At 36.3% G+C, this 23,912-nt stretch overlaps 1 protein-coding gene and 1 long non-coding RNA gene across 2 annotated transcripts in view; one reads left to right on the top strand and one right to left on the bottom strand.

The window, feature by feature from the left end:
- The window catches only part of INSC (INSC spindle orientation adaptor protein), a 510,527-nt gene that overhangs the window by 445,261 nt on the left and 41,354 nt on the right, over positions 1-23,912 (bottom strand). Inside the window, exons 3-6 of the mRNA XM_083840240.1 lie at positions 6,111-6,456; positions 5,574-5,626; positions 3,980-4,103; positions 1,301-1,414 (exon numbers count right to left, since the gene is read on the bottom strand). Of these exons, the coding sequence (XP_083696366.1) occupies positions 1,301-1,414; positions 3,980-4,103; positions 5,574-5,626; positions 6,111-6,456 (637 nt within the window). The remainder of the gene's footprint in view (positions 1-1,300; positions 1,415-3,979; positions 4,104-5,573; positions 5,627-6,110; positions 6,457-23,912) is intronic.
- Positions 18,324-23,296, top strand: LOC310901123. Its single transcript, XR_014585623.1, has 3 exons — positions 18,324-18,433; positions 19,454-19,542; positions 23,243-23,296. It is a non-coding gene; the product is annotated as an uncharacterized lncRNA (long non-coding RNA).

Raw genomic sequence — 23,912 nt, 5'->3', positions numbered from 1 at the left:
CTTCATTTCTGATAAATTGAACTGTCTGTAGAATTCTCATAATGATAAAAAGAAGACGACCAATTTTCTCCAATTTGTAAGTTCTGTACTTCCTCAATACTCAACATTTTAATTTTTTTTTTTTTTTTGGGGGGTGGTACCACTGAGTGGAGCTCATATACCAACTCAGGAAAAAAATAAATCTCTCATGCTGTTGCCAGGATCCACTACACATGAGTCTACCTCATTCAGAGCCTTAAGAACAGAGTAGTGTTTCTATGGTGCAAATGTCCATCTAAAGGCAGAGCAGAAAAAAAAAAAATAATTAGATGGTGCTATTTATCCTCATCTCCAAGCAGGACAAGGAGTTGGCATAACACTCCACAAGCAGAAGCTTGGGGAAAAAGTTTCCTTCTATACGTACATACTAGGGATTGGATTACCCTATCCTTGACCTCATAAAATGCCTTGCCTTTCTTATTTTTTCAAGATCCAAGTGTCCTCAGAGGTACAAACTCTGCATGGATTGACAGTATCATTAATTTTGGTAGAGTGATGGGTTTATACCCACAGTGAGCATCAACTGTTGAATGAGTAAGAGCACATGCTGCCAGAAGTAACCTACACTGCAATGACAGCCCTCTGTAAAAAGACTTAAGAAAGACATGTCAGAAAGACTTAAAAGGTTCCTGTTCCTTTGCTTGCCCACACAACTTTAGTCTAAATATCTCATCTGTAATATTCAGAATTATCAGCATTAATTGGGCACTTGAAACTAATAAGAATTTCCTTCCATTTTGCTTGGTTTTGGGTGAATGATGCCACCTGAGCTGCAAGAGTGCATACACCTCAAGAGGGGAGAGAGAGGGGCAAATAAAAACAACAGCAGCTTTCCAGTGCCTCAGAGGAGATTACCAAGATTACACAGCCAGGCCTTCTACAGCAGTACCTGGAGGGAGGAAAACAAGGATGGACATAAACTGAAACAAGAAAAGATCCAGATAGGTGCTGTGAAATATCTACATCAAGAACCATTAACTGACAGGAGACTTCTTGCCTGCTATCTTCTCTCTTTTACATGCTCAATTTATTTATAAAACAGCGAAATAAATAATAATAATAATAATAATAATAATAATAATAATAAAGTTTCTCAGATTTAAGTTTTGTTGTTCTTTAACCTAGATTTTATCAGTCTCCTGAAATAAAGAATTTCATCTTGTCCTGTACATTTCAAAACTTACCACCACTAATATGTTAAGTAAAATAATCCACTTGTATTACTATTTTTACTCCAAATTAATCCATACATTCCCCTTACCTTAGCTATGATACGGCAAAGGTGAGCACCTTCCTGGGTAAGGCTGAATAAACTATTAATCGCTGACTCAGTGACGTACACACTATCCGACAAATCTATTTGTCTCAGAAGGTTCTGTGTGATATAAGACAGTAAAACACAGTTACTTCCAATGAAAATAAAACACAGTTACTTCCAATGAAAAACGTGAGTATTATATTTAAGATGAGACGGAGCAGAAAGTCTAGTCCATTTAATCCATACCATTTTCCTTCTCACCCAGATAAACTGAAAGCAAAGAAAAACATAGGCAGGAGTCAGATCAATCATATTTTAACACATTTTCTATCACATTTAAATAGATGTAATCAAGAATAGCAATATTTCAAAATAAATATGATCAGAGTAAGAAAACAGGCATGTGTTTGAAACCTTTTAATAAAGAACTCTGCAGTTCAGTAAATCATTATTAGATTTGGCCTGGAATTGAACTAAAAATTTGGGAAGGCAACTAATTGTCTCAGTGGAGAAGCTGTATCACAATGTGATACAGGATTTTCATATTATTTATTAGCAATATTGCCTTACTCTTTCTAACACAATTTTCTAAGGCTCTATGATCATCAGTAGTCTTAGTTAAAACGGAAAAGTGTCACTGATCAATAACAGGAATACTCAGAGAGAAATCATTTATTTCTCAAATATATGAAATAGGTTAAATATTTTATCTTTGTAAATAGTTATCTTGCTTTTGTATGTACGCCCTTGCAACTGCACAGATAAACACAGCTGCTAGAAGAACACAGCTTAATTTTATTCTCTGAAAGCACACAATCATTAGAAGAAGAATTGTTAGAAGGAGGAAGGTAATCATTTACATATTTAATACAACTTTGAAAGAAATGCAAAGAAATATCCCACATTTTACACTATTATTGATACAAAGCTCGGTTATCTTCCTTTTAAGACACTGTGTTCTTCCACCCTTAGCATTTCCCTTTAGAAAAATTCTTCTTTAAAAGACATAACTTATCAGTTCACATTATATGAATCATTTTCATGACTAAATCCCGACACACTGATTGGAACATAAAGCTCTTGAGTAAATAGTCCTAGCCTCTCACCTAAACAGTCTGCTCCAGTGTGGCCAACTACCCACAGACAATGTGATTGTATAGCAGAAGTGAGCACACAGTATGACTAGGTGGTTCAGAAAACTGCTCTTATGATGTTTTGTTTTGATAGATGACCTCTCTCCCAAGTCGTCAGCCATGGGAATACAGATGGGATGGTGCAGAACCCTGCTCTCTTAAAATATATAGGGATTAGGGATCAGGATTTAATGTGTCAGTAAGCGTCAAAGTGTTCAAACAGAACTATTCACAGTCTACAACTCCTCTTCAGATTAAAGGGAATAAGCATCAAAACAACCACCACCTACTCACTGAATTTGCAATATGCAGTTATTTATGCACTTAAATTCATATGACGCATTTCATGTAGTTCTCATAAATCCTAACCAAAGTGCATTAGCACGTAGCTTGTTAGCTTGACTATAATTCTGAAAATATATTCTGGAGACTTTCAATTCCTAGCAGTGATCTTTTAAAACTATAGGGGATGTTTCTGAAAGAGCCGCAAATTTTTTGCTATCTTAAAGCATCAAGGTACATTAGAATTTTAAAAATACCATGCAGTGATTTTGCTTTAGCACAGTAGTAAATACTGTTTAACTATTTTCTTTTCATCAAGCTTCTTATTTTCTTTTTTTCCTGCTCAAAGTTTCAACATAACATCACCTATAAGACATATACAAATGATTTGAGCGTAATTAGTTGGGTTTTCTTGGTTGTTGTTGTTTTTGAGGAAGCTGGTACAAAGGGATAGCTAATAAGATCTCAAGAAACTAATTTAAGTCAAGACAGATTGGTTAGACTTACAGGTTATTACCTCAAGAATGCTCTAATGGAAAAATTTTAGAGCATCTGTAACCTCGGCTTAATTACTCAGTGTGTTTATCCACATTTAATCACCAGTGGAAATTACACATCATGCCTGCAACGCTTCTGGAAGGTTATACATACACAGACACACAGGCTTTACTCTCATTGGTCCTCACACTATGGATGAAGGAATTATTCAAAAACTAGTGGATGGTTATGAACTTGATTTTTTTTTAATCTACCACATAAGGGCTTATTTTCTGTTTTGATGCAACAAGAATGCTGATAGTCATATATTGTATTTTATCACTACTTCCTAGAGTCTAAGATATGTACTGGTTAAAATGTCTGGTGTAATAATATATATATGAACATCTTCTAGATGTTTTGGCTTTTAATAAGAACTGTCAAGAGCAGGATAGACTTTTTTTTTTGTGGTTTCTAAAGAAAAGCAGCATCTGTAGGAAGGGAAGAGAAAAATGAGTCCAAAGCTCTAATAAAGTAGGCATTGTCCAGAGGTCAGCTCCCTTGCACTGAAAGACACCTATCAGGAATGGTAATTAACATAGTGAGCCACAAGATCATTCTGTTTGGAAAACAAATCAGGTGAACGTACACCTAAATCTCTTTACAAGATATCTGAATTACCAATCAGAAGTTTGCTGAAAACAGAGCTGTAATTATCAATGTTCTCCCTTGAGGTTCAACAATTTGATAACACTTCTTTTTTTTTTTTTTTTAAACTCTGTAGACTAACCTGTGCCTCATGTGTTAAAACCAGCTCTATCAACTGGCCAAAATACTGAGCAACAGTAGTGAGCGTTTCATTAACACAGGATTTCATGGACCTCAGCATCTGTTCATCCTCAGTTTGTACACACCTAAAAAGAATGTGAAAGGGAAGGAATGAAGGAAAACAAGATCCAATAGACAGCAATTGTTTTAAGCTGACTGTCACAGGTGAGCTCTCTATGTTGTAACAGTACATTAAAAACATGGATATAACAAGGATTCAGTTGTTCACGAGTACACCATCTTTTTGCCATTAGCATCACACCAGAATATCAAAGCTTTGTCTGCACATGGTAAGCATAACACCAAAGGACAGTAATGAATGACACAGACTGCACGCCAAATTTTGCTGCAGATGCTCTGTGTTTATACCAGTGTAACTCTGCTGTTTTCCACTGATGTTTTTAGTTACAGTCACTCTAGAATGCCTGCATTTCAGCTGCAGCTGTGCATATCCATATTTCCTGATGAGAAAAGTGCTTTCAATATATATATATATATATATTTTTGTACTAGTTTAATGAAAGCAGAATAAGGGCACAAAATGAATGCATGTCCAGAATAATGACTAGAGATAATTTAAATTTAAAGAGCAAACTCAAAAGTAAAGTTAGGCCTTCTATGAACAAAGATGACACAGCAGGTTTACAGAGTTGGTATAACTATCCTGTAACCAATGATACTTGCCAACTGAAAAAAGCAAATAAAGATGGAAAACATTACACAATTCAAATTAAATAACTAGTGTTTCCACACACAGATACATTATTTTAAATTGTCAAAACATATTGCACCTCAGCAGGCCACTAATAGAAGATACGGATTGGTTGATCATTGCTTCCATCTACACAGTATGTTCTCTTCTATAGGTTGCCTGTCTTTCACCTACCTCTATTAACTTTTTCAAACAGAAAAGGAGGGAAAGGGTTGATTGGAGACAGACACTACAGGATTGGGGATCTCATTAAATGTGTGTGTAGAATATAAAAGTAAAGTCTGAGCTGTGTGAGTTTGACAAAAAGCAAAAAAAAAAAAATTATTCCTTGCTTACAATTAGATGGTGTCTTTTTTATTTTTTAGTGTCAGCATCCCAGTGCACATGGAGCTAAGTAAACCAATAAGTGCAACCTAAAGGAATGCATATTTATGTGATTTTGTGGGTTCGATTTACTAACGTGGATATTTGCACCGAGGTACATTTTGTATGACAATCTCACACTAAGTTTTTCACAAAAGCTGAAATCTTGGTTCCACAGAACTCAATGGGAGTTTTGTCACTGATAGAAACAGACTTTCTCCCTTGATGTCTAAAAGCTCTGAAAAATCCTCTCTACCAGTGTTGTGTTTATGCCATGCTCCTAGTACAACAGCAGATTCCATCTTTCATTAGGATACAGTTTAGATAAAAGCAGTTCACTTCACACACTGGAGGCTAACGCTCAAAGCCTTTCAGAGCTGCAGTTCAAACGTTTGAAGATTTTGCTGGATTTGTACTTCCCATTACAAATTCTACGTAATAATAAAAAAGCAAAATGAATATTTCAAACAAAAAAAATTACCTTTCTGTAAATGCTGTAAATTCTGAACACTTGTCTATTAAAAGTTTTTCCAACTGCAGAGAGAGAAAAAGTTATTTTAAGTAACAATATATATTTGCTTTTTAAAAATAAATAATGCTTGTTCATGATAATTAGGTAAAAACCCTCCAAAACTGTATTATTACAGATGGACACCCTTTTCCTACTTTTCTGAATAAAACAAGTAGAGATAAAAATGAAGTTTAAAATGTATAATTTTCTAAATTTTAAATGCAAAGGAACTCACAGATTGGGCATTTAATTATTTCAGTCTGGTGGTCACTGAAAATTAATTTTTTTTTCAGCATAATTTGTTGATATTATCAGCACTCAGAATCAGGCCTATGATAAAATAGGATCCATAATGAGTCAAGAATGCTTCCATAGACAAAAAGGAATTTAAATGTCTTCAGCAAGAAGTGTTGTGTTTAAGAATTTCCTACCAATTGTTTAAAGAAAGTTGCATTTATTACAATTTAAAAAATTAAATAAGACAGAAGACAAATAAGGCATTACTACCTGGTGCATTTCTTCTGAAGAACTTCTAGTAAATGTGTTGTACTCATTTATCATGGAACGTACATGACAATTGACTCTTACTGTCATGCTGTGGACTCTTTGCCATCTGTTCTTCTCTAGTTTTTGAGCAATCCTGGTTAACTCTGTGCTTATGATCCAAGCTCTTTTTAACAGCAGCTGCAAGTTATTGCATGTGCTATACTGTGAGGAAAGGATGTGTTCATTTTGTTCATCCTTCTCAATGCTGATCGGTTTGGACTGGAGAATACACATGCACTCACAGTCTGTCATCAGCTTCAAATCTTCCATCCATCGCTGAACAGAGTCCACCTGAATTAAATGCATGCTAGATGGTAGAGAAAGAAGGAAGAATGAGGTGAAACAAAGTGATCCTTAGAGTAATGATCAGCAATAAAATACTAGTACATCTAACTATCAGGTTGCATTTGACTGACAAAAAATAACAGATTGAGCAAAAAATTTGCATGTACTATAACACAGAACCATGCTTTGCATTCTATTCAAGCTTTGTGTTTCTGATCACCTTTACATCACACGTCATGCTACAAAATTGTTAGAGAAAAATAAGTAGAGAATAGAGATGACTAAGCAGAAGTTTAGATTGTAGTTTGGGGAGAAAACAGTTCTACAGTTTCTTGTAAATTCAAAGTTTGATACAATGAAGTAGCAACATTCTGCGTGTGTTTGCTTACAACTTATGGGACTGTTAACATTTTCTAGACATTTCACCTGTTACTTTCTCACTGAACAGGCAAGTTTAACCTTGCAGCATCTTTTCAAAGCCGTTTACATCCACTCTGACACAGCAAAACCAAGACAGCTAATGATACTGTCAGCAATATTGGTTTCTGCCATAACATAATCCCTTAAACCTCAGCTGGACTCAACTTCCCGACCAGTCCTTTGTCTTTCCCTGTGCTTCTCACTGCTGTCCGTACAATTTGCACATTTAACTTCCAAAGCACAATTTTGCAGTACAGCAAACGTGCTGTGAAACAATGAGGCTGAAAGAACTTGTGTATACCCTGACACAAGGCAATGAGCCTGCATTTTGTACACTTGCACCCTCTGGCAGGGACGCAATTAGCAAAGCATGGTACCCTAGGCAGCAGGAGTGCTAAGCTTGTCTTTGTGACTGTTCCCAAATTCCTCAGAGACTCAAGGCAGCACCCTGATCCCTTTGCCTCCCTGGCAATTTGCCTTCTCCGTCAAAGGCCTGGCTGGTCCCTCGCTGCCTTCTGCAGAGGGCCTGGTAGACTGCACAAGTGCAGGCTCCCAGCTGTGTATTTTGACTCTCACCTACCACACCTAAGGCTGGAACTCCACTTCCTTTTGTGGAAGGAAGCTCCCCAAAGAAGGAGCATCACCTCTGCCAAGGCATTCCACCTGACCCTTGCTTTCAAACCTAGGACAGAACACTCTCCATGTCCGGAAATCAGTCTTTTTTTTTTTTTTTCAGGTTTAACAGTAGGCCCAGATTATTTCAGTTTGTTTTCCCCTTCCCAATCCTCAGAAGAGAGTATATATTAACCTTGTAGTTAATATATATATGTAAACATGGAAAAGACACGTTTAAAACATTTCTAATATAAATAGTAGGTATATAAAAACTGAATACACCATTATATAGAGCTAAGGGAAAAAGATGAGTTATTAAGAAAAAAATGTAATTTATTTTCAAATTTCTTGAATTTTCTTCATCTTCAACCAAAAGCTTAAAATATGCTCTATATGTTGGTCGCTGGAATCGGGATAAATGAATGATACCATGACAATATCCCAGGCTATGCTAAATTTTTTGATCTTGCAACAGTAAAGACTGATTTCATCAATATCTATTCCCCAGTGGGCCCAAAATATCCCCTCTCAATACTATATCTCTCACCCATAAAAGCATAGCAGGAGGCCAAGTGTTTGAGAATCACTGCAAGTCTCTATGGTATAGAAAATTGTTTTTGTACATCTCAAATAGTTTCTACAGAATTAATAAACAATCATGACTAGTGGATGTAACATTAGTACACGCAAAAAAAATCACAAAAGGAGCACTTTACTAATGGAGAATTTCAGATTTCTGAGCTGCAAAGAATAAAAAAAAATCAATTTTCATCAGCTGCAGATTTAGCCTTAATTTTCTGATAGCCCTTCTCAATATGAAATCCTTGACATTTTTATTATCTCTTCCTCAAGTGAAAGATGGATTACTAATAAAGGATTCCAAAGAAGTGAAGATGAACGGTAAAGAAGAAACAAACTTAAGTGCAAGCAGAAGAGACTGGGCTCAATTATTTTGTCCAGACTTCTGTTGATATCGTTCAGCTAAATCTGGCATTGTAGTGGAGTACTGTCTACCTTCTGACATGTGCTGCAGTTTTTCCAAGATGCTATATCAGAAGGAACAAAAAGAAAGTTTGTATTATAGCCTCCATTCTTTTAGTCTGGACAGGGACTTATTGCACTCAGCCCCAGAGCGCTAATGCTGTGTGCTGTTACAAAGGCACATAAAGCGCTACTGTTAGGGCAAAATCTACAGCTGCACTAGCCAAGCTAAGGAAGACTACGCAGAAGGCCTTTTCAACTACTGTGCTGAACACCAGATGAATTCAAGAAATCCCCTTCCAGACCACTAAGGTAATATTGCACAAATTACCAAAATTTATTATATACATATGAAAAGGAGTCTCACCTCAAGTATAATTTAATATAAATCAACAGCAAACAAGATACAAGAGATCAGTTGCATTGATCCAATCCACCTTTCACCACACATGATGAAACTACTTTCAATTTTAAACTTTCCAAGCTACTGCTATTTAAGGTCTTTATTTACTCAGCTTTGAACATTGTGTAATTGCATTTTATGTTCAATTGCGGCTCACTTTTTTCTTGCTGTGCGTAGTCTCCTTATTGCCTTTTTGAATGTGAATCAAGGTTTCCTAATAGACAAAAAAACTTTAGAACTTTGAAACCATGATTTATATTGACATGCACTCTTTGCAAGCAGTCCAGGATAAACTCATTTGACAGAGTAATGTATTTTTCATTTCTAAAGTACGTTATGATAATTGATTAATTCTCTGTTTAGTGAGCACAGAAACTCCTACATTATATGTTTACATGGAGAAAAAAGCTCAAATAGGTTAGTCAGATAAAACAAGAAATAGAATCATAGAATCTAGAATATCATAGAATATAGCTCATGTTTCCTTTAATCCCAAAAGGAAATCTTTACTTTACAATAAGAAGGAAAAAAAAAAAAAAAAAAAAAGAAAAAAAAGGATTATAAGCTGTGCAAAAAAGAAGAGATTTTAAAGAAACACTTGTTGCTTGCCTCTTTTCCTACTAAAGTAATTGTCAGTAATACAGTAGGGGAATTTATGTTACAGTAGGGGAATTTATCATGTGAAATTTAGTATTCTTTAAACTAACCTGGCAGAAAAAAAAAAAATGCTTTTTTTCAGACAAAAGAACCACAGAAAGCTTTCCTTTCTCACTATGTCAACTTTTCTGACATGTTATTCTTTAAATATATTTATGTTTATTCAAATGAAATATACAAATGATTTACTTTTACTCACATCTCCACTTATTCAAAAGTAATCTTCCTGAACATTCAGTACACGAATTTGCAGATTATCTTTTATATACTCAAGTAAGGAAAGCAAAGAGTGTGATCATTCCTAATTAGCTTTCAAAAATCATATTCCAAACTGCATTTACCGATATCTGAAAACAAGTAGTAAGTTTCCATCTCGTCTCCCATTACTGAAAAAAATATTATGCCTAAAAAATAAAAACAGCCATAATGGGTCAGACCAAAAATCTGTCTAGCCCATTATCCTGCTCCCAACACAGCCATTAGCAGATGCATAAGGAAAGATTACAAGAGGCATGGCAGGAGCTGAGCAACCCCTCCTTCCCATCTTCTGGCAATTAGTGGTTCAGGAACTTCCTAAGCCAAAATACATGTCTGAGCAGGATGTTTTTACAATTCATGAAACAAAAGTAGCCATTAATCCCTTTTTGAACTCAGTTAAACTTTTGGCCTTCACAGCATCTAGTGGCAGTGTCTCACAGTGTTTGATTATGTTTTGTATGAAAAAGTATTTCTTATTGTTTTAAACTAACTGCCTGGGGACATTAACACAAGCTCTTTAGTTCTTGTAGGCTAAGAAATACTGAAAGATAGCTCCGCATTCACCTTATTTGTGTAATTCATTATTTTGTTTGCCCTACAATATCTCCTGAGTTCTCATTTTCAAGCTAGAGAAATTCAGTTTATCTAGTCTGTCACCATACAGAAGTGACTTCACATATCTGATCAGCTACTTACCCTTCCCCATATTTTCTAAAACCATTGCTAGTTATCCTATGACCTTACAAGATGAGATGGCAAGAACAGCACACGATATCAAAAATTCAGGTACATCAGATTTATACACATGAATCACATTTTCTGTGAATTCTTGTTTTCCAAGAATTCCCCAAATTACATTTCTCTTTTAAGTGTTTCAAGAGAGCTGTTTCATTTTTTATCTTCCAGAAAAACTACTACTTTTCATTTAGAATCTTTAATTATTTTTTTTAACTATTGGAAAAGTTAGTCCTTCTGTATGTATGATGAAAGAGGTAGTTCTTGAGTTCCCTTCTCCTCCTAGCATGCACTATGTTCATTAAGATTTAATTTGATGAGGCATTTTATATTTTAGTGACTCAATATTGACAGACACTTCAGTGATTTTGTAGTTGCAGTTATTTTGAATTAACCTGAATGATTCTGCATCGGCTGAAGTGGTGTTGATGCAAAATACAACTACAACTGTTTTTCAGGTCGTTAACAAATAAGTTGAATAGTATTGGTTCAAGCATAGGGACCTCACTGTTGTGATTTTGTCCAGTTCTGTTTTATTAAGCACCAGTAGCTGGTTAACTGACAGAGACCTTCATGTTTATAGATAATTCCCCACCAGTTTGAATTTCTGGATTCAGTATGCCATGGCATATTGACAAAAAAGCAATTTATCTAGACTGTACATTAAAAGAGCAGCATTTCATGTAAAAATAGCAGTAAAAATAATTCAGTGCAAAATAAAAAGTCAAAAGAGTCTCCAGCATTTCTTAAAGTCATTCTATTTTAACTGAGGTTGTAAAACAGTTGATGAAGTTTCCAAGACCATTCAACTGAATTTGAGTACCTACCAATTTGAATACTCTGAATTCTAGTGTGCCTGCCAAAGAAAGTCTTTTTAAAATTGTGTTATTTTGACAAAACCATTTGGCATCACTGGCTGAAATCAGCTTAGGACTGCACGTTAAAAGATGTTGCTTCAACAGACACTCAGACCTTGTTCCATACAGACATTTCTACACTATGTAACACAGTGCAGACATCCTGGAGAAAGGCTTACTGAAAAAATCTCATCTTACATTTTTAAGACATATGTTGTATTCAGTGATCTGTTACCAGCACTTCTTTTTCCATCTTCTTTTATCTAGCTATTAGTTTGTTAACTAATGAATCACTGGATCTCTAGGATAGGCCAAGCAACCCTATAGGTGGCAACCCTCCCTACGTTATGTTGGTGCTATAGGAATAGAAGAGTGAAGAAATAATAACTAGATCGTTTGCGTAAAACTTTCAGCTTGGGCCTTTCTACTACATTTTTACTGGCAGCACATACAGTTTTTTAAATTGCAAATGTTATAATGAAAAAGAATTATGCCTCCATTTTAATACTGAATTTCAGTAAGTACTGAAGTTTCATGTTTTATAACTATGTGGAAGCCTAAGCTGATCAATCCACGTGAATAATTCCCATGGCCGCTATATTTATAAAGAGTAAAGACTTCTGCTGTGCGGAATTATGTTTTTTTGAGGCTTCTTAGTCTTCTTATCCATTTTTACCTGTTATGACAGATTTATTACCAATCCTAATGGTAGCATTTACTACAGCTTCCAGATAAGCCTACAGTGAATCAATGCCAAGTCTTACAACTGTGCTCAAATTTATTATTCTAATTAGCAGTAGGTAATTAATTGGCAACAAACAACTTCTTGAATGGATTTAGCCCCCCTCTTTGAACATAATTCATCTCTAATTTTTTTCTAATTCATCTGTTCAAAATTATTCATAGGTACCCAATATACTCAGGGCCAGTGTCTATATTAATATAAGAGACAGCAGAACTCAACTATCAGTGGAAGGATTTAAAGAAGAGCCTTAGAGAAGGCTCTTATTTATCCTCAAGTTGCTTTATGCTATTAATTGCATAAAAGAGCCTTGTAGATCCATGATATATTTGCACTGATTTTAGCAAAATTTCATGTAGCTAGAGAGCTAACTTAAGTGATACAGAATAGCTTTGGGGCAGCTGATAGTCAGGTTCCTGATTTTTAAGTGAAAACTCTTGCTTTGCAGATCATACCTAAAGAAGTCTATGAATATTTGACTTTTGTAATTGATGTGGCAAGCTAAAGAATTAGTCAAATGATTCCCCTTGATTTGACTTTTTCTAGTATAACATCAGCAACCCAACTTCACTAGGACAAAAGTTGGGTTTAGTACGCATTATTTAAACCTTCAGAAAACAGAAAAAAGCAAGGTCATTCCTAGTTTTCAAAAAAAAAATGTTAATAGGTTATATTACAGTCGTATTTTAATTAGCCTCAACAATTAGTCAATCATTACAGTTATGGAAGTCTAAGAATTTCCCCAAATGAAGTCTCTAACTGATAATGCAAACTATAGCCCTCAAAACATTGCTCAAAACAAAAGAGTTTAGGGAAAGGTGTGCTGTAGTCAGCCAAATACCCTGAACTGTATTCTAGAAAACAGAACTCTTAGCTTGCATTGATCACCCTTCCACCTCTGTTTAATTTAGGAGTAGGTTTAAACCACAAAGTGCAGCAGAATTTAATGGAGGCATTACCACTAGGAGGTTCAGGAAGCAGGATGCCAATGAGCAGGATTATATCGGTAACAAAACCAGAATTACTCAAATATCACAAATAAAATACGAATTTATCACGATAGTGATAATAAATTAACTGTTTTGTTGACCAAGGACACCACAACAGTGCTGCTTTTTTTTGTTTGTTTGTTTTGATAACTGATACCCATGATCTTTTTCACCTGACCTGAAACCAGCAATGGTCCCCTTGCCATTTACTGAAACTTCAATGCAACCAAATTCAGTTTGGCATCTGTGCTCTGGGAGGGAGATACTGAAACCACCAGCCTCCTTGAAGTCAGCACTACTATAGTGAAAACATGTTAAAACCACAAAGAACTTGTGCCTTGATAGGCATCCATCCAATTCCTGCAGGAAGGTTAAATGCAGACCAGTCTGTGAAACTTAGAACTAAACAACTGTGGTCAGACTGCTGCATTCTGTGAAATCTTGTGCATTCACAAATATGGAAGAAATGTCTATAAGGAAAGTAAAAACACTATAAACACTTTTAATATATTAGGCATGGTGTATAAATTAACTATGGCTTCATCGCACCTAATTAAAAGGCCACATAAATCATTCAGTGTTAAGTGCTGCACGAATGTTCCTCTCAGATCTTTATGCTTTTCTGAGAAATCCTCACTGTAAGTTGTCCCCCTAAAAATGTCTGGAAATTTTATACTATCCCAGAATTACTGGCACACTATAGAACATAAGGAAGACATGATATAAAATCACAGACTAATTCAGCTTGCTGATTAGGTTATGTAAAATCTAGGTTAAACTTATCAAATGTTAATTTTCTTCACACAGAAGAAAATCTTCACTTTTCTTCACTTCCTACAGCTTAGGTAGGGCCAGGTCTTTTCCAGCCTCCATCAACTGAAGGGAGGGTCAGAAGGCAAAAGGACGAATTCAGCCTGGTTTGAGGGATTTTCACATTGTGCCTGGTACACCACATTGTTAAAACAGCAGCTGTCTCAACAAGCACTTAAGCCACTGAGTTTGCAGAATGTAAAGACAGCAATTAATGAGGGTAGGATTTCCTGACAGAATGGAGGGAAATGCTAAATAAAACCTGCTTTCAGCAGCTTAATGATAATATAAGGCTACTGCTTGCAGGCAAAGCTGGACAAACGGTATACCAATATTGTCACGATCACCAACTAAGTCAGTATGTCTGTTTGATTTATATTTGCATAACATGACTATTTGAAATGAATTTGCATTTGTGATGCTATTCTTGGATCAGCTCCCATTGGTTTTTAATATCCACAGAATATCAGTGAGAGATAGACAGGATTTATAAATAAATTAGTAAAACAATCAGCTAACCAAGATTTGTGCAAGATATTAGTTCTTTTGTTCAGCATGCTACCTGATCATTTGTTCTACCCTGGGAAAGGGGATTCCCTTCCTTGCCCAGGTGAATTGTTCACCGATGGGCTGGAGGAAGTAGCCATTCCCTCCATCTGAGCTGAGGTCCTGAAATAAGAAACTGTTCTCCACTGTGCAGACAAAAGCAGTGATGGAGCGGCAAGATCCTACCACTTCTGTTCTCAAATGACAGCCTGGGTCTTGCAAAAACAAAGTTATAGTTTTTCGGCGGGGCTTGGGGGGGGGGGGAGGTATCTGAGCTGAGAGGTCTTAACTTCGTATAAAATGCCTGAATCCATGACTTTGTACTGTATTTAGCCCAATATATACCGAAGAGCATTGCCTGATGGAATATCACAAGGAGGCTCTACCTAAAACATTTCTGCAGGTGTTCACAACACCAAATCTGACTGTGTGACTGAACTGTGTTGGTAATCTCAAAGGGATGTTGTCCTCCAAGTGCATTCACATTGCTATTGTACTCAGACTACTTGCTGTCTGAGTACAAAGTTCTAACTGCCACAAATAGCTCAGGGGGTTTCCTGCACTTTGCGACAGGAGAGAAATGTCAACAAGGCCACCAGCAGGAGAGAAATGCTCAGTGAGTTTATCCTAGTTCACTGCTTCCTGATGCTCAGGCTACACTTGTAATCACAGAGGTCAGTGTTCTTCACAGCTTTTTAAGAACAATAAGCTCAGAGAGGAGTCCTTGTAAACACCTAGCAGGGATGGAGAAATAGAAATAAAAGAGGGGGAGAGAAACAACACTGGAAATAATTTAGGGCCATAGACCATGGGAATGCTCAATCACAAGCAAGGACTAATTTGGAGACTAACATGAGAGTTCAGGAAAGTAGAGTCAGTGCCTCACTGAACAACTGAACATTTTTTTTTCAAGTCTGCCTTAATTTGTAGTTTAATAACAAACAGTACCACTCACTGTGCTTTTTTCAAAGGAGTTATGACATGCATTATGAGCAGTACCATTAGCTTTTCACCTTTTGCTATTTACTCACTTAAGGTCCTAACCCTACTGATTAAATAAAGCCTGGATTACTTAATGAAGGAAGCAACAACCATTTTACAGGGAGTTATGAGATCAGTATCACTCAGAAGACTGCAGAAATTTGGGGACACTCAGTCACATCTATTGCACAGCAGCTCTTGCTAAAACTGTCATAAAAGGAGTAAGAAAAAAAGCAAAGCCAACACCAGGTATCCAGGAGTCATATTAGAACATTAACTCTTCAACAGACAAGCTAAAAAGATGAAAACTAGCAACAGCGTCACAAATACTGGACAGACATGACAAGAATTCTTTAAGCAGTCTCATTCAAAGAAAGCAGTTTCTAATCAAATCCAATATTTATGCACATGCTTATATGTTTCTGTAGAAACCGAGGATTTGAAAGATCTTAGGTCATCATAGACACTTGGTTGGTAATTTGTCCCTAAATGGTTTAAAAAAAAAAAATTCAACTCAATAGTTTATCATGGGCTCAAAAGTGTTCTATTAAATGGTTATACTAGAATCTCACTGCTCTAATGGTTTGAAATTTCTTACTTTTGATCTGAATTTCTTAATAGTCATTTAATTCCCATTTGGTTTCATCTTTCATTTTAAAAATTCATCTTCTAATGCATTTCTAGGAAAAAAAAAAAAATCCTTCTCAGCTTGTTTTGCAAGAGTTAAAAAGCAAGATTCTTAGGTTCCTTTTGTCTCTTTTTGCTCCCCTTCCTCCAGACTCCCTGGTAGGTCTATAGCTGCTGCAAAATTAATTTTTTACTGCAAGACTTGATATCATTCCTAACATCAAATGAAGTCTCACAGTAACTTACACAGTGGCATTAATACACCCCTATCTCCACCAGAAATCTCTCTTCACACAGCCCAGGACTGATCTTGCTGCCCTAATCACTACATCTTACTGGCAAATGCTGTCACAGGCATCTTATTATCAACTAGCATACGTTTGGTTTTTGTTGTTTTGTTTTTTTTAAGCTCTCCATTGAATAAGCTACGAATAATTGCAGACTTTCTTATTGAGTCCCTTAATGCAAAACCTTGAGATTTCAACTACTTGTCCTTTTTCTATTATCCCTGGCCTCAAGATCATATTTTTTCAGACAAAAGGCTGATGATCTGTGCTAGCAATACTCCAAAGTTTAAGCTACAGTAAGTTGTATCACTTGTGAGATGAAACAAATAAAAACAGGTATGAAGACCAATATTTAAAGTCTACTTCTCTCCTCTCAGAAATAACCTTACAGCTACTCCTTCCCATTTTACCTTTTGCCTAATAGCTACTGCTTGCTGTATTTACAAGTAAATTGTCATGTACATAATCTCCAATGAATTGCCTTTGTTCAAAGGGAAAACAGAAAATAAGGTTACCTTATGAGAGAATAAAAGGTTATTCAGTACATTCTATCTTTGGCAGGTTCATGTTCTGGCATCCCATTTCCCTCTTAATCCCAAATCTTTAGGTAATCTCTGCTAGCATTTTTTTCCCTGAATTTATCCTCTTTTCCATTCCAGCAGCCTCTTGTTCTACCCTCCCTGGCTCCCTAGACACAAGACTGTTTTCCTAATTTCCACTTGGAGGCACAACAAAATTTTGCTAGCTAGTAGTTCAGCACTTTAAATAGTCATTTCCTGCCTCCTGGGGATTGAGTTTTGTTTTGCTTCTCTCAGGTATTTCAATTTTCTTCCTACACATTTAACAGTCAAAGATAGATTGTTAGTGTTCCTGTCTGCACTGAAAATTTCGTCTTCGTTCATCTGGAGTACTTTTTCTATTCTGTATTTAGTATCTACTCCTTACTAACTACAAGAAGTAAGCATTTCTTACTTTCTTCTTTTTTAATTTGTGCTTATTGAATTTAGGTATTATTCAAATATATTAAATTGCTTTTCTGAACAAAATTCTTACTGAAAAAAAAAGTGTAACTGGCAGTATATACTGGATTAGAGTCCTGGACTGCTAAATCACCTCTTAAAAGACTGTTTACCAAAGCTAGACCTTCTGCGTTAGTTTCCCTACCTGGACCAGCCTTATGCTCCAGACTGGGATACAACACCAATAACTGTGTACGTGTGCATGGCACACTTCCCTTATGTGCACGCTAACTCCCTCCCAAACAACAGATTATGTTTTAGGTTGTGATCTAATCTGAAGAGACCCCATTTCACTCTTGCCTTTTGAATGTGCTTCAAAATTCTGATTTCTTTCCTTTCCCTCCTTCTGCTGATACTAATACTTTATTTTTACACATCCACTGCCCAGTTGCCAGACCCTTGAGCCAAGCAAATGCAGGAGATACTTGTACTCCATTTGCTGTATGCAGCCAGAGTTGTACTTTCTGATTTAGTTAAAGCTTATGTCACCCTCCAACCACAACAAATTTACTTTGAGGAGCAGAGCAATCTAGTGAATAAACTGTCTGAGTAGAAATTGCAAAAGCAATTGCAAAAGCTGGGTTCCACTCTGCTTTTCTACTGATATTCTGACCACTTCTGTCACCTCCTACCAAGGTGTTTTTTTTCTGCCAGACTGTCTTTCTTTTGCTTAGCCTCTGAAGTAAGTAACATGTCCTTGCTTTTGCACTGAATGTTGTGCACAGGATTCTGATCTTGGCTGGAACTTCCAGGTGCTACCATAACACACACAAGAGAGGTAGGCAAAATCTAAGTTCTTCTCAAACCTGAGAGGAGTTCTGAAGGCTAAAAGGCAACAGGAGAAAGGAAACGAACAGTTATTTTTACCACCAGAAAGTGGCTTTTGAATGAAGGACAGCAGCTGAAGAGTGAAGAATGCCTGAGCTAGAACAGACTCATTAAAATCTAAAATCCAAAGCAATCGGATACCAAAACCTGAAAAAGACAGGGGTTCCAAAGGGTTCTTCAAAATGCTGAATGAAGTAAGGAAACAACCACAGCCTGGTTCCCTGGTGAAAGTAAAGATGAGCTGGTAAGGAGTCTTGCAGATTGCTCATTCCTTGAAAGTAAATCATTAGTGAGGACTTTTCACCTTACTGCTTTTCCCAGCAGCTCTGGTAATCTCAGATGTAGAAGAGGAGTAAGCGAGAGAGCAAATCTCGCTGACAAGAGCACCACTGCACAGGTGTCAGTCTCCATCTTCAGAAGGGAGAGAGTGAAAAGAATTATGCACCATGGAGGCCAGAGACAGGTGGCTTTTACAGGGAGGGAGAGAATATTACAAAAGATGACAAAGAAAACAGAAAAAAGATCTTTTTCTCCCCTTCTTAGTGAGTAGGATGAAGCAGCATATCTATTTATTCCTCTTCATTTAGAGAGAGCAGGCTTTGAGTCACTGACAGTGAATCTCAGGCACAAATGAGCTATCCATGATTCATAAGGGTATGCAGAGGCTCCACATTCTGGAGTGCATTAAAAACAGAACAATGCTGTTTTCCAGAGGAAAAAAAAAAAATGTTCTGATATTATTGCATAAAAGTCACTTATCCCTTCTTAATTATTTATTTAGTATTAATGAATTCTTATTAGCCACAAAAGGAACATGGGAAAGAGCTAACTGGGCAAAAAAAAAATAGTGAACATGAACATGGGATTGCTGTTATTGTTTTGCAATAATCTATCCCAGATTCAGCAAATATAAATAAAAAAAATCAACAAATATAAATAAATTAGTATTTTATGTGAGTACAGCATTCTGCATTAAAAACAATCAAAGGATAAGTGGAACTACGTTGTTGTCCTCCTATACTGCATTATGGTACCTCGTAGTGGAGCAAGGAAATTGGATGTGGAAATGTATCAGAAGCAGAAGCAAGGAAATACTCCATAATACAAAGTTTCCTGTAGTCACCAGGCCTGACTAAATTTTTTTTCGTGTAAATTACTGTGGTAACAGAATTTCCTCAAATGGGAAATAGGTGTCTGATAAAAAATATCTTACTCATTGAATATTCTTTTACTTTCCCTTTGTCTGTTCATACTATGAGTAAAGTCTTCAGAGGAATGAAAAAAGTTCTGTGTATTTGTCAAGCGTCTGATTAACAATCCTCCAGTGCTGCCAGCATACTACCAGAAAATAAGGTAACAGACTTCACTGTATAGAGAAGCAAATGCAAATAGATTTGCATTTAGAGTTTTCTGTGTGATGTCTATGTATTACTGATTTCCAGAGAAAAAGAATAAATCTATTTAGTTTTATTAAAGGACTATCACTTCATAAAAATGTCAAAGCACCTGCTAAGTAGTTTCTCAAAGCCTATCAGTTGTCAAGTAGGGTGTGCTTTTCTAACTGCCATTGAGACAAATCAGGATGGAAATTCAGAGTTAACCCCGCACATCACTAACTGCAAGGAAAAGCCTACAAAATTCAGATTCCAGCTTTCCCTCTGACACCTGTTTCCAGAAGGACTCAATACCCTCAATTCCATATCCTAAGTTTGAAACCTTCTGAAACACGATCAGAAGCGTGCATGTGTAACTTGGAGATATGCAGTTTCTCTCTCCAGCATCCCCTTCCCACAAAAGTTTCATATAACTAAATTCATTATTAAACTGGGCTATAATGAAAAATTATCAATAAAAAGCAAGAAACTGAACCTTCATCCTCTAATCACAAGACAAGAACTAATTATGCAGTTCCCATTTTGTAAAAGATATGGCATTTCTCTTGGAAGTTTTCCAGGAATTAATCATTTAAGCAGATGTGCCCTTCAAAACCCACTGACAGGTATCTGTGTCCTGTTACCAATAAAACAGGCATTAAGAAAAAAAAAAAAAAAAAAAAAAACGAGAAACAAAACAAGCAGGGGCCCTTGCTGTCCTGCTTCTCAAAACTGCTATGTACAAAATGTACAGAAAACTTGGTTCTAGTGGACAACAGAAACCAAGTGTCAATGAACTTATTTAAGGCCAGTCAAAAGAAACAGAAATTAATAAAAGCGTAATAGAAGCTACACTCTGAACAGTAATAGCTTGCTATCACTTCCCAACCTTTAAATTATATTCTATTCTCTATGTAAAAGTAGTTTAAAGGAAAATCAATGTTACATGCTGCAACCTTATTCCTATGATTGAATCAGCAAAAACAACATTAAGTATCTTCTGTCTGTATTTTGCCAGATGTGTACTGACAGTAAAAGTAGCGGGCTTACATCTTTCCTTTTCTCTTCCATACCCACCTTTTCACATTACCTTGACCCTCCAGGCATATGACCTGAACACAGAAGTTTTGAAAATGTGAAATACTCCAGGCTGCACTATTGAAACTGCAATAGAATGGGGATAAAAGAGCAACACTGATACACTTGTCATTGGTTCTCCTGAGACTGGGGAGGGATGGGACAATATCGTTTTCCTATATTTAGGGAACGTCACCTTGGTCTCACTGCACTCCTGATCTGTTAAGTGTGGTTGGGTTTTCCATCAAGTATATCCTTGGTGCAACTAGTCTTTCCTGTTCTTTGCAGCTGCCTGGAAAGATGGCTGGTTATAATGAGTGAAACTATGACAGAACATATGCCAATGAAATCATCTTGTTTTGTACATTTTGTCCAGATTGTATGCGTATGTTCACTTGCAGAAGCATAGTTTAAGCCAGATATTGTAATACTTCATGTTAAAAAAAAAAAAAAAGAAAAAAGGAATTGCTTGATCTATGAGGTTACAAAGCAAATATCAAATGTGTTTTTAACACATCAGACCTAGCAGCTGCTGATCATTTTCTGATGATCTTAGTTGTTGGTTGCCAGGTTTTTGTTTTGTCTTTATGTGTTTTGGTGGTTTGGTTGTGTGTGGTTTTTTTTTTTTCATTGCTGTTTTTTGGTTTTGGTCAGATCAGTTTTCATGTACCAAGCTCAACTTGCAGTCACACGGATGAGTATCCATACATGCAGCCCGTGCCAGTGAAAAATCCAGCAGTTAGAATATCACCTGTGGGTTAACAACATGCCAAATATCTCCCATATCAGACCACAAAGTGAATCTTTAACATATTTTAACTGCATATTCCATCCTTTAGCTATTCACTGTTCTAAAATTAACCTCATGCAATAGATTTTCCTGGTACAACATATGTCTATTAACACAAATATACATATTTAACCAGAAAGGTATTAGGGTACTTACCCTGAACTTCAGCCCAAGTTTCCACTTCAAGAGATAGGTTTGTTTGGTTTTGTTTTTGTTTGTTTGTTTTTAGGAAATACAAGCTATCTGGTAGAAGGGATAGCTTCTACTGTTTCAAATACTTGAGCAGAACAGACAATAGAAGTTTTATCCTTATACAGACATAAACCAAACACATTTGAAATCACAAATACTCAACAGAAGGCACATTTCTCATGCAACCAGCACTCAGAAGTCCTGTTAATTTGGCGCACACCTTCAGCTTTGAGAAAAACAAATGTAGCTTTGTTAAACGGTCTTATAGCACCTTCTCGTTTCATTTTACTTTATTCACATACCAAGGATAAATGTTTGTACAAGTCTCTTGTCCTGCTGTTGCAGGATATCTTACTCCTGCACACAAATTTCATTCAATTTTCTACCTTCTCATTTCTTGAAAACACTGCAGAAAGTTCATGAAGGAGTTCTCTAGGCCATGCTAAATAGCCCCTGGATCACACTGTTATTAGCTAGGATACTCTTCAACCACCTGCCTGAGGTCAGCAAACCACCTGCCTACTCCTCACACAGGTGCCTGAGTGGCAGCATTCTGGGTACCTCAGCTTCACAGGCACCCGGAAAAAAAGAACAGCACGATGGCAAAGATCAGCAGGACACTTCTGCCTATTAGCAAAAAGTTAGACTATTTCTGACATAAAAGAATGCCTGAAATCCTAACGTGTCTCCTCTTATATAACCACAGTGAATTAGCTAATGTGTACCACATTTATCTGCTTGAAGCAAGAAAGCTTGTCCTAACAAGCTGCAGGGATGTACACAGGCCTCTGATGATAATGGGCTGTTTTCACTGTTAAGGCCCTTAGAGATATAAAACATAACTAAACTCACTTCTGGTTATAAATGACTTAAGGACCTAATTTGAGAAACAGTGCTGCTTCTCAAAGCAGCACACAAGAATGATCGGGGACCATATATAGGTTCAAATAAAGCCAAGCTAGTGAATACCTGTAGAAAGTATGTACAATTCCTGTATTTGTTTGTGAAATATTATGCATGTTCCAGCTTATCACTTTCCTGATCTTTCCTGATTTATCTAATGCCTAGGTGATTTTTTTTATTTATTTATTTATTTTGCCAAAGGCATTTCTTTGGAGTATGAAACAGGTAATCAGTTGCAAAGTATATGAAAAATGTTAAGGATGACTTCACATGCTCTTCATGTGTGTCTAGATGTAAAAAATGTTTTTGTAATAACACAGGCAAGCATCCATCTACAAACATACATTGAGAGGGGTCTGGCTGAAACACTGAATAGGAGAAAAGAGTTCTCATAACACCAAGTATATACAAAGCTAACAGAAATGGACAGGCAACCTCCCCTTATAGTATGGGTTTTGCTGTATAACCTTTGTAAGCAATTCTGAGAAAATTATCAGCTGAAGTGTCAGCAGCAAAAGCACCAGGTACAAAATGAGAACAGTAGTGAGGTAAAACCTTTCCCTGAGACACCAGGAGAGATAGGAAAATGTAAAAAGAAATGATAACCCTCAGAGAATTAATCACTCAAATGCTCACAAAAGATAAAAGCACAGAGGATAAACAGAGTAGCAATAAGTTGTTGAAACATATGGAACCGTTTTATTTCTTCCACACACAGGTTTAAGAAGCTCTCTGGAACAAGATCCTGCAAGGATTTGGTAGAAGAATATGCTGAAATCAAGTTTTCTGTGCTATAGCACTATAAATGGAGTGTGCATACCAAAGGTATATTATGAATATCCATAACTTGCATTAAATTAAAAAGTAGTGAGCCAAATGTTCACAAAGATAATAGGAGAAATTAGCTTTACTCATCAGCTTCTAATGTGGGAAATTTCTATTAAAAGAATGTTAAAAATGTTTATGAAGAGATACTGCTCTATCATATTTCTCCACTCCAGTAGGTGCACTGGATTATAATAAAGTGGTAAAAAATAGTACCATATAAATACTGACATTTGAAATCTGGAAGCCTGACTACTTCAATGTTATTCTTCAGATTGGGAACTCAACTTACACACTTGTGAATGGGGAGCTCTTGACTTCCGCAGGCTGGATATTTGTAATATTCACTAACTCACTGCCATGAATGATCTCATCCTTTATGCCCTGAAGACAGGCCATTACACTTGACTGAAAAATTTAGCCTTACTAATTGGATTTAGGTGAATTAGTTTTGAAAGTGTCTTTTTTTTTTTTTAATAAGCTCAAAAATAAAAGTGGAAGTTTCATTTTTCATCAATGGCACAAATACAAAAAATCTCTAATATTTGCAACTCACTGAAGGC

The sequence above is a fragment of the Anser anser genome (assembly GCF_964211835.1).
Source record: "Anser anser genome assembly, chromosome: 5".
Taxonomy (NCBI): Eukaryota; Metazoa; Chordata; class Aves; order Anseriformes; family Anatidae; genus Anser; species Anser anser.
This window is presented reverse-complemented; position numbering and strand designations above follow the sequence as displayed.